Here is a 17,448-nt window from a genome sequence, read left to right on the forward strand (position 1 = left end):
CGTGAAGAGGCAGTGCAATCAGGCATGGTGGGGGGGGGGGGGCAACACTTACAGTTTGTACACTGAGGGACACACACACACGCACACACACATACATAAACACAGACACACACAATCTGACTTCTTTGTGCACACACATTCACGCGTAAATATGCACACTTCATGTTCAGATACCTCGTCCGACTCCGTGCCAATTAGGTCTGCTTTTACAACGTACAATAAGTGCGGAAGAGGGGTGTGTTTAGGAGAGTAACACACACACACACACACACACACACACACACACACACACACACACACACACACACACACACACACACACACACACACACCTATCTACTGATAAACTGAATTTCAGTCTGCACAGGATTATAATCCCTCTGTTTAGTCCGGTAATCGGTTTTTCTTCCTCATACCAAAAACCTTTCGTCTCGCAGTATGTGAATATTACAATTCCCACAAGAACCAGGTCAAAAATGTGTACAACCTCACAGTTAAATATCAACCCAAAATGTCAATCTAATTTACAGCTGAACAACATATCTAACCTCTAGTAGTAAAACTAAACGCAATAACAGCAACCAAACAGGGAGGAAATCCTTTTGATCGTCCAAAATGTAGAAAGAAAGAAAAGATAGATGAATCTTTTGGCTGGTCGGCAACATGTCTCAAAGCAAAGGGGAATATGGAGGGGGCTGATAGCATTGATATCATGTCCCGATTCTACGGCTCTGGCATTGTAAACCGAGTGGCAAACCCATTCAAATCATATTTACATATAGAGAGACAGACAGAGATAGAGAGACAGATAGATATAGAGACAGAGAGATATAGAGACAGAGACAGAGAGGGAGGCAGAGAGAGAGAGAGAGAGGGAGAGAGAGAGAGAGAGAGAGAGAGAGAGAGAGAGAGAGAGAGAGAGGCAAAGAGAGAAAGAAAGAAAGAAAGACAGAGAGAAAGAAATAGAGAGATAGTGAGAGACAAGAGAGTGCAAGAGACAAGGAGAAAGAGCCAGGGAGAGAGAGAGAGAGCGAGACAGAAAGAGCAAGGGAGGGAGAGAGAGAGAGAGAGAGAGAGAGAGAGAGAGAGAGAGAGAGAGAGAGCGAGAGAGAAAAAGAAGAGAGAGAAAAGGAAGAGAGACACAGGGAAAGAGAGAGAGAGAAAAGGAAGAGAGAGAGAGAGAGAGAGAGAGAGAGAGAGAGAGAGAGAGAGAGAGAGAGAGAGAGAGAGAGAGAGAGAGAGAGAAAATTAAATCGAGAGACGACAAAGGATTGCGGGCCCCTTTCAGAAAGATCGTATTTATATTTCTGAATCCCGGTCTTAACATCCATTACAACTACAAAACAACCAGAATATCGCTGAAAAACATAAACTGCATGCGTTGTGAAAATGAAAGGAGAGGAGGCATTAGCAGACGGGGCGGATCAGTGCTGTCTGGAGCCGCTGTCCAGGAGCATGAGCTACGACGAGCATATTTCAATAGCGTGTGATGAACGCTGATGGGAAATCAATGGCTGTAGCCGTCTGTACTGACGCAATCGTCAGTGCGGTGGCAGCAGAGAAACGAGGGAAGAGCATCTGTTTGTCTTATAAAACCCGGAGACCGCATATGGATTACAGCAGATAGGACTATAGGAGAAAAGCATATTATCTGAAATGTATGTGCAGCAAAAGATAATATCACACGCCACCTCGGTGGCTGCCAAACTTATTTTGGGCTCCTCCTCTTTATTTTGGGCTCCTAGTTTTTTTTAATAAAGTTATAGTTACTAAACATGGCAAGGGTGCTCCCCTGCCATTACTCAACGCACAACAGGTGTGCAGCCTCGACCAGTCCCATCAGACTCAGGCCAGGTGAGGCTGCTTCAACCAGCCGTCATCCACACACACTAGGGTTCTACAAAGTGTCAGTAATATTTTTACATGAATGGAACTAAATTAGAGCAATGTATAATGTCTTCCAATCATAATGCTTTGTGATTTGATTGGATCACATGCCAATCAGTGCTCATTACCCTCTTGAAATGAGTCACATTACCGAGGTGGGACACCCTCCAAGCCATTTGACGTTGTTCTGAAGATGGAATATTGTCTTGTTAAGGGCTATACATAAAACCGATACACACGACATACAACATAAAAGCATTAAATTACTGCTTATTATCAATTCTAAATCCCTCATTTAACCCACCTTCAATTAGTTGGTTTTCTGTCACATATTGCAGGCTGTCCTTGAATATTGAGTATGGAATATTGTCAAGTTAGTATAGACACCTTGAAGTTGAGCATAATATATGAGTCCTGATGTTATTTTGACTTTCATTCCTTTAGAAAATGCGATTTAACGTACACACAACGTCTTTAAATCTGCAGGCAACAATTCTAAACTGCGCAGGTAAGTCCCTAGCATATTTCACTACTAGCTGTACAATAACCTCCTTTATCATGTTCTTTTTGGAGCCAAGGATGTCTGTTCACACCTCCATAAGCTCCTATAGAAAACCAACATCATGACGCAATAAAAGATGAGTTAGTGAGGACGGCAGAGGCCAGGAACACTCCCAGAGAGCAGCGAGCGAGACTGATAGACATTCATCCGCGAGTACATCTAAATCATGTCCCAGGACCCCACAAGGACTCTCTGGGAGGGGGGACACGAGACGAGAACAGCAGGGCACAAGCAAGGAAAGACATCTCCAAAGTCATTCCTCATTCCGGTCGCGCTCGGTAGTTCTGAGAGACAGCAATAGACACGGACTTTACACAGCTAAAGTCTTAATGAATATTCACCTCGCTTTTTGTTTTTTTAAAGCAATTCCATTTCATTTCATGTCGCACCTGGAAGGTAATACAACGCCGGCTTGCGAAGGACTGAATGTGACAGCCGTCAACGGGGACGCTGTGGACAGAAAGGTTCCTTGTGCCAAAGAGTGAAACTAACTTTGCCCGTAACCCCCCCCCCCCATTGACGCGACGTGATTTGAATCTCAAACAACAGCAGCTCTTGGATCTGTAGTACCTCAAAAGGAGACCGGAGGCAAATTGAGGCTGACAGGCAGTGTGGTACACCCCCGTCCCCAGCGCCCCCAAAGTGATGCCAGGCGTCTGGCCTCATCCAACTGCTAATCAATTTCTCATTGACGGATCGACTTCACAAGCTGCCGTTTTGGCCGGCTCGCACAGACTTGAGGAGTTTGTCCTGAGACAACGGACACCCCAGACACCCTCACAGAGGCCTGAGACGACTCTGGGGGCCGGGTGGTAACCAGCTGGTGCCTGTTTCTCTTCCCGCTCAGACAATGATGAACTCCTAGTTTCACGTCGGAGCAGTGACCCGTCTGGTCCGGGCTTTACAGTGCGTATACGACAATCAGATCGGACCTGGGGACCTGGCCTTCTGAGTCGCCACACCCTCCCTCTGGAACTCACTCCCCAACCACACCCGACAGGCCAACACCCTCCCTTCATTCAAACAGGCCCTCAAAACCCACCTTTTTAAGATCGCTTTCTCCCAATAACCTCCTTTCCTTCTCTCCCCTTCCTTATTTATCTTAATACTAATATACGTTCTTATTCAAATATATATTTTTTGCGTGCACTCTGTACAGCTTCTTTGATCATTTAGAAAAGCGCTATATAAGTCAAATGTATTATTATTCATCAGATGTTGATTTGTGGCTGCGCGTGGATATTCATTAGAAGATAGATTGATACGTTCTATCGTTCATCCTTTAATAACACATACCTAAACGACGGTGATGTCTCTGCATATTGCATACATGGCTGTCAAGAACACTCCGCAGCAATCATAGCGCGCTTTTACTTTGGAGTAGCTCAGGGGGGGGTCCTGAAAACACACTAAGAGGCATCCGTCCGCTTAGTGGCTGAAGCTGTCCCTGGAGAGTGCCTGATACAAATTAAAGCAGAGCATACATGGACGAAAAACTAATAAATAAATAAAATTGACAGGTACCAGCTTTCACAGCTAGCATGATTGATGAGGCGGTAAGACTAAGAGCCAATGCAATTAACGATTACCAGCGCTCAGCGTAATGGACCCCGTGGTCGCCGTGACAATAGTGGCGTCCCCGGGCGTGCCTGAGGCCGCGTTGCAATTATCTGCCACTGTAATAAATTAGGCGGCAGTTAGGTTACGTTCAAGGAAGCCAAGGAATGATATTGTGTACCTACCGTGTATGTTAAACATGTATGTTGTTTATATGTAGAGATTAAGCGACCAAGAGGGTTTGTCAATGTTGTACCATAATTCACACATTCATACCAAGGCCACATATGCCCTTGCCAATTAAAAGAGGCTTCTTTCTCACGCTAAGGAGGGATCCGGAGCCTATGGAGGCGTCCAGCTCATAAAGGAGGCCATTCATCATGTGTCAATTCTAGAGATACGAGCAGTCAAGAAGTTCGAGAGACCCAGACGCTCAAGGCCACAAGAACAAGTGTAATTCCCGCACATAGCCACAAACAAAGTTGCAATGCCAACACATAGCCGCAAGGGACAGCATAAAGACACATACGGGTATCCAGGGGGGCGGGAGTTCAGCACCATGCTTAGCCAATCAGAGCACATAACTGAGTCCACGCCTGCCCAGTAGATAAGTCCCAACACATAGCCCAGGGGGCTAGAATGCTCCAGGTAACGCATCCTTCAGATGCCCTACTAAGCGTATCTCCACGCGTGCTCATACAATTCCCCTCCTTTTGCTTCATAGAGACTAGTCAAAAACATTACCAAATAAAGTGAGTTAAAGCGATCCTGATTCGGCAGACTTTTTTCCAAAAGAACACGGCAATGCATTCATGCTAAGGATAATATAGTTTGAGAAGATGGATCACTTTGTATGAGGAGCATGTTACCTCATCCTGGTCAAATGTTCGCTCCAAAAACATCAGAATGAGTTTAGGTAAACGTGAAATACGTGGGAGGAAAGTATAAATACATTATTATTATGCAATAAATTAAATAGAGTTTTTGTAATCTTGTTTTCCCCTTCCCAGAGCCACACTATTCAACAATTAAATTCAGTTTGCCAAGGGTGAAGGAAACAATCGAATCAACTTCCTCTCCAGGTGAACAATGTCATTGTGATGAAGTTAACAATAACATCCAGGCATTTCCACTGCCCCTCATAAACACCAAACTCACGATGAGCCAAACTACAAAAGGCTGGCATGTTTCGTTCCCATCCCCTCAAATCCTGAGGGACCTCAGTCCATCACATCTGAGTTTTACCCGCAGCTAGTTTCCCCGTTTTGTTTGCTATTAAAGCAAGATATGCTCAAAAAGCAATTCCATATCATCCCTTCTTTTGTACGGTGGGGAAATAAGAGTCCCAGCACAGCTGGGGACTAGATCCTCCTTTATCATCCATCAAGGCCATTGCCACGTAAAGGGACTGGTTCCTCATTCAGCCTCTAGCACCCTCTGCTGGTAGAGAAAGGTATCGGAGGTTTTCTTAAATCTGTTGTTTGACTTTGTTTCTGTGTATTTAAAAAATGTTGTGACTTTGTGTGCATGCGGTTGTGCGCGCGCGTGTGTGTGTGTGTGTGTGTGTGTGTGACTGTGTGTTTGCATGAGAGCCATTGATTGTGAAATAATTTTGCCTGTTCTGTTAAATGTTTCACCTTTTGTCAATTTACCACAATAACAAACAACCACATAATCCGTCATAATACTAATACAATAACATCACCTTTTATATAAGGACATGAAATAAGACCAGTGTTGTTAGGAGGGACAGAATTATGGCAAAAAGCCAGTTAAGTGAGCAATGTTGAGAGTACATGGTGCTCTGAGCTGAACAGATGGATTCACAGACGGATGATAGATGATCCTTAAGAAAATAACATCCATGTAAATTATTCGTCAGATATGGACTATTTCACATTTGATGTTCAGAGGAATGCACGATTATCATTCATCACATCTACCATTGTACTCGATTATATCCATTTCAGAAACATTTAGTTAATTTGTAGAGGAAAATTTATGAATAAAAAAAGGTGCAAAATTGTGTATTAAAAGACAAATGTGGTCTTTGTGGAGCAGAAACGGAATCAGGGTTATAAAGGTAATGAAGAAGATAATAATTGTGTTTTAATCCAACACACCTTAACAAAAGAAGGTGGCATCTAAAGGCAGGTCCCCGCTCACCTTCAAAGCCCCCACAAAACAGTTCCTCCCTCACACAAAGCCGGGCCGTCCTAAACAAAGAATCAATCCTGTTCAATCTAAATTTGCTTGTGTGATGGCCTGACCTCCTCTCCCCCCGGCCCCGATACAAAGACCCCCCTGATGACTACAGACACGGGCCCCTGCCGTCAGACATGACAGAGGCCCCTCCTCCTGTCAGCCATCACACCTGGTGATGGAGCGAGGTGTGATCCTATCACGTCGCTGTCACCAGGAACAAAGGAGGGAGAGAGAAAGAAGAGAGATAGAGAGAGAGAGAAAGGGAAGAGATAGAGATAGAGAGAGAAAGAAGAGAGATAGAGAGAGAGAGAAAGAAGAGAGCGAGAGAAAGAGAGAGAGAAAAATAGAGAGAAAGAAGAGAGAGAGAGAAAAGGAAGAGAGAGAGAGAGAGAGAGAGAGAGAAAGGAAGAGAGAGAGAGAGAGAGAGAGAGAGAGAGAGAGAGAGAGAGAGAGAGAGAGAGAGAGAGAGAGAGAGAGAGAGACTCGCTGTGATTTATGAGCTTTGGTATAGCTCATTTTACCAACCGATGTGTGTCCTTATAGGCACAAACAACAAGCAGAATCGCACAATTCGCATTAGAAAACCCCTCCGCCCCTGGGTGTTCCTCCGTGGTCGTGTGCTTGTGAGCAGACCCTTGATGTAACACAGCAACAGCCGGGCTCTACCTCATCCCAACCGAGCCATGATTGGGCCCTCGTGCCTGGTCAAAGCCTCCCTAATGGGTCCGCTGCTCAACAAGGGAAGTAGTTAGAAAGAAACCCCCTTATTTCCCCATCAAAGTGCACTTCACTTCTAATCAGACCGCGAGTGATTGTAATGGACTGTTTGTCTTGACCCTGCAGAATCAAGCCTTACAAATTGGGAGGCCGAAAAACAACAATGTATCTTTTGAGTTTGTTTTGCAAGGAAAAAGATAAAAAAATACTGCAGTAAATGATGAAACAAATAACAGCAAAGAAAGGGAATGCTAATTGCTGTTGGTTTCCGATTGCAGCGCTGGGTGCTAACATAGAAAGAGAGGCTTCGAAGAGGACTGTGAATGTGTGCGTGTGAAGTTCAGCGCGTTGTAGTGGGTGTATCTGCAGAGAAGTGACGAACTAGAATAGAAACCATGATGGAGCCATGTGTCGAAACACTGTCCAGAGAGACATACTAACTAACACTTTAACGAGCCAACACGTGGTGGGAGGGACAGGTGTGTCCCCTCCACACAATACCTGAGGCTCCTTGTGTCCCAGAATAATTCTGACAAGGAACAAGAGTCATAAGGGAAATATAATACATTTTTCCACCCAGGTTTGTCCCTCCCGGAACATCTATAGAAAACCCAATCAACACACAAGTGGTGTTCAAGTAAACAATATCGTCAATGACCGTCAGTGAATTAAATGAAAATGAAAACAAAACCATATTTGTAGCATTCGGTAAGGTGAGGCTACGTGACAACATTTCGTGAAAGGCAATTTTATATTCATAAATACAATTTCTTCAAACTGTATCAATAAGTGCGTCTGCATGGCCTGCGTGCAAATTTAACAGCGTCTGATCGAAAGATTACACTCCTAACAACTTCACTTCTTTCCTTACCATCATAGCCAGCTCCCAGCCATCCAAAGTGCTCCAGCACCTTGACGAAGACCACCACCACCACAAGCACGCCTATCATCTCCAGCCCCTCCAGGTACATACTTGACCGTCCGAGGGGGTCACCGGGGGGGGGGAACGCTGGGTCAAACACCGGCCCCCGCGTCCATGACCGAAACACGCTATGAAGCTAAACACGCTCGCCGTTGCTCGCTATCTTGCTACACCTTAGGCAGGCCATCGAAACACCTTCTCTACCTCCTCCCTCCTGTGTCTCCAGCGGACGGGAGAGAGAGAGAGAGAGAGGGAGAGAGAGGGAAGCAAGAAAAGGTGCTTGGGAGTGTGTGAGGTGGAGGGAGAGGAGGTGGAGTGGCAAGGTTGAGGAATGGCGGGAGTGGAGGAGTGGATGAGATGAGAGGGTGGTGATATCAGAGCGCAGGCGCCACTTTGGACCTCAGTGTGGACGTAGAGGAGAGGAGAAGAGGACCCGCTGAGGGTCAGCGTGAAGAACAGGGGAGGATAATGCCAGGAAGCGCAGTCACGACCCAGGGAGAGCTCAGAGCCAACGTCCCGGGCGCCGACAGCTGATGCCTTGGATGCATCGCCGTGGGACTCGGACAAATGGTTTAAAATGTATAACAAGTAAAGAGCACCCTTCTGATCTGCATGGCTTCATCACTTCAATTAAAAACGATCTCAACTCTGAGTACGAGCAAAGACGGGTAGAAACGCTCAACAATCCAAAAGACAATCTTTTCAAAAAAACATTGAGATTGCCGGTGACCATGGAAACCGCCTATGTGCCCTACTGTCTTCTATTGGTTACCTCCGGTGTGTGTGTGTGTTTGTGTGTTGAAAATTGAAGATCAAAGCATTTTGACTTCAAACTTCATTTCAAGTTTGAAGTATGAGAGTTCACCCTTTTCGTCTTGACCACTTCACCCCAGCTTTTATACTTTATTTTTTGTATCCATCACTTCGAATCTCATGTCCGTCTTTCTCGCTCCACTAGAGAGTGAAGACATTCTCCCAGGTTGTGTTAATACTGTGTGGAAACTTTTGAGAGTTTAAAAATACCCCGCCCTGCAGCACCAATCAACAGTCTTCAGGGCGGGCCTTCTTAGAAGCAGAAGTCGTGTGTGCTGGAAATCACTTTCTCCACTTCCTTCACTTAGTACTTTGAACGTCACCAATCCATTCCAATGTATGAAATCCAACTATCCATTAACCATTTTGTTGGTCCAATGTCCACGAGATGCCTTCATGGCCAATTGTCTCCTAAGCATTACGGTTCATTGCAAAATAACGTCATTAGGCAGTTGATACTATTCCATTAATGGGTAACAGAAGAAGCAGATCAATTTGTAGAATGTTGTTGTTCCTCTCAACCACACGTTCTTCCCCACTTCTTTATCCAAGCCACATGAAGTGGCTTTCTGACTCAAAGCAGCACAGAGGCAGAGTTGACTGTACCCGTCCATGGACAGAGATGGAATCACTCAGCGACATTTGCCCACGGAGGAGGGCCGGTTGCCGTGGTGACGGCCAGAAGCTGTGCAACAGCTGGAAGAGGCTTGCCCTGGCTTGCTTCGACCTTGCCGGGGGCTCAGGTGCTCAGTCGACGGAGCGGCCCAGTGAAGAGCTCCCAGTGTGTTCCTGAGAGCGTCTTTGATGAGGAAGGGAGGGAGGGAGGGACGGGGGAAGTAAGGAGGGAGGGGGGAGGGAGGAAGGCGATGTGGGGAGGGAGGATGGGGGAGGGAGGATGGGGGAGAGAGGGAGGAGGGAGGGAGAGACAAGGGTCGCTTCGTTCTTTCCCGCTGTCCTCTGCTCGATACAATGTGGCCGTCTCTGAGAGGCTGCTGCGTCTTGATTGGACGCTCCTTTGAAGACGAGGGACAGAAGGAAGGTCAAACCCCAGGGCCCTCTTGATGAGCACGATGACTCATCTTCCACATCCATCCCTGGCGAATGAGAGGGATCACGTTGGCCCATTCCCTACCCAATCCCCTGTACTGAAGCGTGGCAGCAAGCCTATTTTCTACCCAAGCTTGTTGTCTGAGAGCCTGTGTGTACAGGCGGGGGGGGGGTGTGTGGGGTGCAGACCAGCCCGTGTGAAGTCTGTGTACTGGCTCTGATCTGCCTCTTTCTGGGTCAACACGTCTGGATCACAGCTCAAGGAGAGAGCTGTATGTGTTCAGCAGCAGCAGGAATGGTTGGCATCGGATACAGGATGTGATCCCGCTGTAATGAGCTTGTGGTTTCCTGGTTTGTGTTGTGGATAATGACGCGTGTGACCGGAACGTGCATTCTCTCTCCTCAGTGAGTGGGTAATGCAATTGTGAATTATAACGTTGAATTGTTCTTATTGTTATTGCTTCCGTTCTGGAAAGTTAATTGAACTTGTGCTGTGGAATATTCTGACTTGAATCAACGGGTTGAAATTAATATACCATTACTTGATACATGCAGTTCATACTGTGTTTAGTGTTTTGATCACATCAGGTTTTATTGGGTTAATTTATGCAATGAATTAATTATTTATACGATTCATCACCTAAATCACCTTCCCGAAACAAACACGCAAAGAGAACACTCTGTGTGTAGACTGTTGTCCTAGAGGCATTTTTTCCTTTAAGAATCAATTCAACACAAATTGCATATCCACGGTGTTGCGAAGAGGTGATTATGATTATGACATCCAATGAAGCCCATGAGGTTCGGTGTTTGTCAAATTTGTGACACTTTGCTGCCCTCTAGTGGACCCTGTAGTGATCCGCAGGCAACTCTGAGCGATACAAACGATATTCACCAGCTCATCTGAGACACAGCCTTCATTTCATACTTATTAAAGCTTGAACATTGGGAAGTATTGCTTTTGTGAAGCAAAAGCCAGCAAATGTAAAAATGACACGCAACAACGCATATATTCCATTTATATTGCAATGGATAACACAATATAAGCTTTACCGTTTTAGAGAAAGTAGAAATGTTAATCGCATTAATGTATTCCAATGACAAGCGTATTTGTTTTTTTCATCCTGCTCGCCCTGCCTCAAGGCTCTTCTGTTGCAAAGCAAGCCTAATGAAAAAGAAAATACACAACCAATCGATATCAACCACGACTCAGTTTCTGCTCCCCAAAGACCACATTCATCTTCCCACAGACTGCTCTGTGTGAACACAGGTCTGCATCCACATGAGTGTCCTCCTTCTCCCGCCTCTTCAGCCGCCCAGCAGCCCCCAGCCCCTCATGAACCACCAGCACCCAGCCCCTCATGAACCACCAGCCCCCAGCCCCTCATGAACCACCAGCCCCCCAGCCCCTCATGAACCACCAGCCCCCAGCCCCTCATGAACCACCAGCCCCCCAGCCCCTCATGAACCACCAGCCCCCAGACCCTCATGAACCACCAGCCCCCCAGCCCCTCATGAACCACCAGCCCCCAGACCCTCATGAACCACCAGCACCCAGCCCCTCATGAACCACCAGCCCCCAGCCCCTCATGAACCACCAGCACCCAGCCCCTCATGAACCACCAGCCCCCAGCCCCTCATGAACCACCAGCCCCCAGCCCCTCATGAACCACCAGCCCCCAGCCCCTCATGAACCACCAGCACCCAGCCCCTCATGAACCACCAGCCCCCCAGGCAGGTGGAGCTGGGAGAGAGACAGGTGGAGGTGGGAGAGAGACAGGTGGAGGTGGGAGAGAGACAGGTGGAGGTGGGAGGGAGACAGGTGGAGGTGGGAGAGAGACAGACAGGTGGAGTAGGGAGAGAGACAGACAGGTGGAGGTGGGAGAGAGACAGGTGGAGGTGGGAGAGACAGACAGGTGGAGTAGGGAGAGAGACAGACAGGTGGAGGTGGGAGAGAGACAGGTGGAGGTGGGAGAGAGACAGACAGGTGGAGTAGGGAGAGAGACAGACAGGTGGAGGTGGGAGAGAGACAGGTGGAGCTGGGAGAGAGACAGACAGGTGGAGCTGGGAGGGAGACAGGTGGAGGTGGGAGGGAGACAGGTGGAGGTGGGAGGGAGACAGACAGGTGGAGGTGGGAGAGAGACAGGTGGAGGTGGGAGAGAGACAGACAGGTTGATGTGGAGAGAGACAGTCCTCCCCCAGAAAGGTGGAGGTGGGAGAGAGACAGACCCTCACCAGAGAGGTGGAGGTAGGTGAGAGACAGGTGAAGGTCAGAGAGAAAGGTGGAGGTCTGAGAGAGAGAGGTGGAGGTGGGAGAGAGACAGACCCTCAACAGAGAGGTGGAGATAGGAGAGAGACAGGTGGAGGTAGGAGAGAGACAGGTGGAGGTAGGAGAGAGACAGACCCTCAACAGAGAGGTGGAGATAGGAGAGAGACAGGTGGAGGTAGGAGAGAGACAGGCCCTCAACAGAGAGGTGGAGATAGGAGAGAGACAGGTGGGGGTAGGAGAGAGACAGACCCTCACCAGTTGGTGGAGCTGGGAGAGACAGTCAGGTGGAGGCGGGAGAGAGACAGATGTTCACAGAGGGTTTCCTCCACCTTCAGCATCGATTCGTGCCGGTCGTTGTTCAGGAAATTGCCCAAAGGGGGGAAAAACAAATCTTGGCCGAGTGTTACCACGGCAACCTGTTGCCATAACAAAGTCCCTCACGCCGTGTTTTTCAGCCAATGGGGTCGTGATTGAACACTGCTCTCGCCTCACGCCTCGATTTCCTCCCCCCCACCCCCCACCCCCCACCCCCCCTGGTTGGAACAGGATGGAAGGAAAAAAAGAGAAACCGCCCAACAATATGTTTGCCAAAAGACAAACGCACCGAAAACAGGGATGACATCTGCTCTACCCGTGGTACCCCCCCCCCCCCCCCTCCCTAACAACCCCCCCCCCCCCCCTCGCTCTGTAAACACCAGAAGGTCCAAGCTGACACCGGGCCACCGCACACCACCACACACCCTTCCTCTGTGGCGCCGGGGGAATATCAGGAGAACTAATGGCTTAGTATCACGATGAGACTCCCGGGGCAACAGAATCACAGGGAGGCTTTTCTCTGCTCTTGCTTGAGCGATGGAGGGACGCGCACGCAAGCAGCGAACGAGAGATCTTTGTTTTAAAACGATTTTCGTTTTTTTTTTGTTGATGTTTTTGCCCGCAGGCGTCGGATCCACGGAGACCCGTACTTATACTTCACCGTACGTGCATAACCTTAAACGTACTCCTACGCAGCAATTAGGGAGAGAGGTAAAAAACAGACCACAGCGATACCCCGGGTTTAACTAACGCCTTTTATAATTCACTTTTTACCAACCGACATAAACAACACAACACTGACTCAGTGAATTAAACATACGCTCGTAAAACGCACTCCGTCCGTTCAGCTTGAAGGAGGGCCCCCACAGGAGACCGCCGGCTTTGTGGAGTGTGGAACAGAGGGGCCAGGGCTTGAGTTTTTATACAAGGAGCATCAAGTGAGTCACGGCGCTGAATGCACCCGTGGTAATTAATGGAAGGCATTAGTGTGGGCCGTGGAGTGGCACTCTGCGGTCGTGGCAGACGGGGGTCTCTCTGCAACAATATGCTGATCAGTGATTCATCGTGTGCTACCCTACTCTTGCGTGGTTCCTAGCTGCGTGTAAATCCCCCCGGTGCCCAGAGAACTCGGTAAATGAGCAAGGCTTCAACCGGATGTATACAACGCAGGGTTTTGCGCTGAATCTTTTATAAAGCCAGGGGAGTTGCTTAACAACTTATCCCTGGTCTTTTTAATATCAAGCGCTGTGTTATGAATCTTAATGCCAACACTAGAATGTGTGTGTGTGTGTGTGTGTGTGTGTGTGTGTGTGTGTGTGTGTGTGTGTGTGTGTGTGTGTGTGTGTGTGTGTGTGTGTGTGTGTGTGTGTGTGTGTGTGTGCGTACATGTGTGTGTGTGTTTAATTGTGTGCGTGCTCGGGATTGACCCAGTGTCTCTCCCTTTCTGGGTCTCCTGGAGAATGTGCTTGCTGTGCACCTCAGCGGCGACCCTGTGATCTGCTACCTGGACTCCCCCTCATCCATTCTGGATCCAGGCCACCGTCATCGCGAACCCTGCTACCGCTTGAAACACGACTTCAACCGAGGCCGTCCATTTCCTTTCTCCCTCTCCCCCCCGTCACTTAATATAACCCTCATCGGCTGATTCGGACGCTTTGAATATTTAATCGGTGCTCGATAACAAACGGATTACATTTTTGTCTTGTTTAGTTCTTCATTGCGGCGGAAACACAATGGCAGCGAGGGCGGGGGGGTGTGGGGGTTGGGCTGGGGGGGCGGAGGGGTTGGGGGGGGGGTGATGACAACACTGAGTAGACCGCTGAGGGGAAGCACGGCTGCCCTCGGAAAACGTTCCGGTACACAGCGTAGCATTTAGCATAGCACGAATGCTTACTAGATCGCTAGCGGTTAAAAATAAATGCTGGAAGTGCAGCCATGGAAAAATGCAATCAGTCACCGTCGCAGCTTTGTTCCGGCGGTATTGAAGCCGATTTCAAAGCCAATTTCATAGACTGGTGGTCCGACACTGAATGGGGGGGAGGGGGGGGGTAGATAGGGGTTGGAGCTGGAGGTGCAGCAGGTGTTCATTGGAAAGTTTCTCAAGAAGTTTCTTTTGGAAATTAAAGCGTACGTCCAATAACTGAGAAAATGATACACAATCCACATCAAAACCCACACACACAGACAACACACACGGGCAATGCCATAACTCATCGTGATTTCATTTGTTCATTGAACTACGAGGGTGGAAAAACGACAAGATAAAATGTGTGCATCGCCCCCTTTGAAACAACACAAAGCACTCGGTTCGAGATCACGCTCGGGAGTAATCTATAAAACCACAGCGTGAATAACGTTTAAACCACACACACACACACACACACACACACACACACACACACACACACACACACACACACACACACACACACACACACACACACACACACACACACACACACACACACACACACAGCAACACCCCAACCCCAGGGGCTTGTACTTTGGCCTACCTGCTCGCTTACTCTTCTGCTTTGGCTGTACGGAGAAGATGACCATCAACGCCCCCATGTTGACTCTGACTCCCTCTGACTCCCTCTCTCTCTCTCTCTCTCGCTCAGGGGCAGTGTTCTTATCGTCCTTGGTGATCTGGAAGTCCTGTCAAAATGTCCGCTTCAACGGCTCAACGGTTTGGGAGGCAGGTCGAAAATAAAAAACAAAAAAGCGACGGTGGTTTGAAAAGAAAGCAACAATAATAAAAGCTAAATGAAATAAACTGTGGTTGGGCAGGTTGAGTTCTTCTGGAGGACAGAGAATCTGGTCCTGGACAAAGCAGGGGTCCCCACACTGGTTCAGGGGAGTTGGACGGACGTGCAACCGCAATAAAGATCCTCTCGTGGAGCTCTCTGGTGGGAAGTTTGCAATGTTGACGCTCTTGCGAATCTGCAGCCCCCCTCTTTCACGCTCTCTCTCTCCCTCTCTCTCTTCTCCCTCCCTCTCGCGCTATTTCTTCTCCCTCCCGCTCTCTGTCACTCCCTCTCCCCCTCCCTCTCTCTTCTCCCTTCCTCTCTCTCCCTCTCTCCCTCTCTCTTCTCTCCCTCCCTCTCCCTCACACTTTCTCTCCCTCTTCCCTCCCTCCCCCTCCCTCTCTCTTCTCCCTTCCTCTCTCTCCCTCTCTCCCTCTCTCTCTTCTCTCCCTCCCTCTACCTCACACTTTCTCTCCCTCTTCCCTCCCTCCCTCTCCCTCTCTCTCTCTCGGGAGTGTGGGGCTGAGGGTAGATCTGGGTCCTTCACCGGTTGCTTTATACCGGCGGAGCGCTGAGATTAATTGAGCGCTGGGACGCCAGCAGCAGTGAGCGTCCGCGGGATCTGAGACTCGGCTCCGCTCTTATAATTCTCCTTTCAAAGACAGACTCCCCTCACTGCCTTGCTGAGCAAATGGGGTGAGAGAGGGAGAGGGAGAGTGAGGGAGTGAGAGAGAGCCAGAGCCAATTTCAAAGATTAGAGATGAAAAATAGCAGGAGGGAGAGAGAGAGAGAGAGAGAGAGAGAGAGAGAGAGAGAGAGGAAAAATAAAGAGGAAGAGAGAGAGAGGGAGGGAGAGAAGAAAGAGAGAAAAAACAGAAAGAGAAAAAGAGGAAGAGAGAAAAAGAGAAAGCAAGAAAGTGAGAGAGAGAAAAAAAAAAGAGAAAGCGAGAGAGAGAGAGAAAAAAAAGAAAGCGAGAGAGAGAGAGAGAGAGAGAGAGAGAGGGAGAGAGAGAGAGAGAGAGAAAGAGTAATCGGAGATGCAAAAATATATGCATATCTATATATACATAGCATATATGAATATAAGTATCCCCTGGCCGTATTTGAAGTGCAGGCCCCTGCTGTGATGAGGGAGCAGTTATAATGGAGCCAGGGCCAGGACTCAGTGGACAACACAAGCTCAGTGGACACACACTCAACCCCCTCGTCCCCCCGGCTCGTCCTTCAGGAAACCACGGCAAAAGTGTCCAATTCACCGATCGGGATAAATATGTGCCGGGCGAAACAGAGTGTTGCTGTTCCTTTGTCGTCGCACCGCTCGGCGCGAGATGAAACGGCGTGAGTTGCGCCCGGGAAGAGAGGCTGAAACCATCGGCATCACAGCGGGTCATCGCCGGGGCGGCCGCCGCCCGCTGCCGCCTTTGTGGCCCCTCGCCAAGAGCCCATCATACACTTGAGGGAGCCCACATGTGATTGCCACTTCACAGGTGACCCCTGTGGCGGCTCTGGGCTTCAGAGGCACAGGATTACCGGGGGAGGGGGGGGAGAGAAGGTGGATGGAGAAGAAGAAGAAGAAGAAGAAGAAGAACAACAACAACAACAACAACAACAAGAACAAGAGAGAGAACTAGAAGATGAAGCGAGAGAAGAAGCAAATAAAGAAAAAGAAGAAGCAAATGGAGAAGAAGCAGAAGAAGAAAAAGAAGAGGGAGAAAAACAGAAGCGGAAGAAGAAGAAGGAGATGAAGAAGCAAATGAAGAAGAAGAGGAAGGAGATAAACAGAAGCAGAAGAGGCAGATGAAGACCCAGCAGAAGCCTAAGGAGAAGAAGAAGGGAAGCAAAGGCTTCAGTGAACAGCGGGAGGGGGTGTGGGAGGGGAACCCAGGGAAGCATCACCACCCAGACCTCCGTCCTCCGTCCCACACGGCCTACAGGCGACTCCCACGCCACGGCTGCCTCAGTCGCACACAGCACAAAGCAACGTGCCACGGACACACACACTCAGTCACGCACACGCACACACTGTTTGTGACCGACACACCAACGCACATTCATTCACACACCGACACATAGCCACACACGCACACGCAAACACTCAGTCACACACACATAATCACAGATGAACACACACTCAGTCACACACACACACACACACACACATTCAGAAACACAAACAGACACACACGCACAGTCATTCACAAACACGCACACACACAGGCAAAAAAACTGAGCAAAACCACTTGCTGTCACTCTCCTACGCTTGCACTCCCTCTCTCTCTCTCTCTCTCTCTCTCTCTCTCTCTCTATATCTCTCCTCTCTTGCTCTGGCTCTCTCCCCCTCTCTCTCTCTCCCTCTCATGCTCTCTCTCCCCCTCTCTCTATGGCTCTCTCCCCCTCTCTCTCTCGC

The 17,448-nt window shown here is 48.6% G+C and overlaps 1 protein-coding gene across 3 annotated transcripts in view; it reads right to left on the bottom strand.

Annotated features, from left to right (window-relative positions):
* kcnip4a (potassium voltage-gated channel interacting protein 4a) overlaps nucleotides 1-17,448 on the bottom strand; it is a 111,389-nt gene that overhangs the window by 37,385 nt on the left and 56,556 nt on the right. The window contains exon 1 of one of the 3 annotated variants that reach the window (XM_056612459.1): nucleotides 14,808-14,894. The exons of the other annotated variants lie outside the window; for them this stretch is intronic. Coding sequence (XP_056468434.1) covers nucleotides 14,808-14,865 — 58 coding nt within the window. The 5' untranslated portion in view covers nucleotides 14,866-14,894. Of the gene's footprint in view, nucleotides 1-14,807; nucleotides 14,895-17,448 lie in introns of those variants that run through there. 3 annotated transcript variants of the gene reach the window in all.

This window comes from Gadus chalcogrammus, chromosome 17, assembly GCF_026213295.1.
Source record: "Gadus chalcogrammus isolate NIFS_2021 chromosome 17, NIFS_Gcha_1.0, whole genome shotgun sequence".
In the NCBI taxonomy this organism is placed as follows: Eukaryota; Metazoa; Chordata; class Actinopteri; order Gadiformes; family Gadidae; genus Gadus; species Gadus chalcogrammus.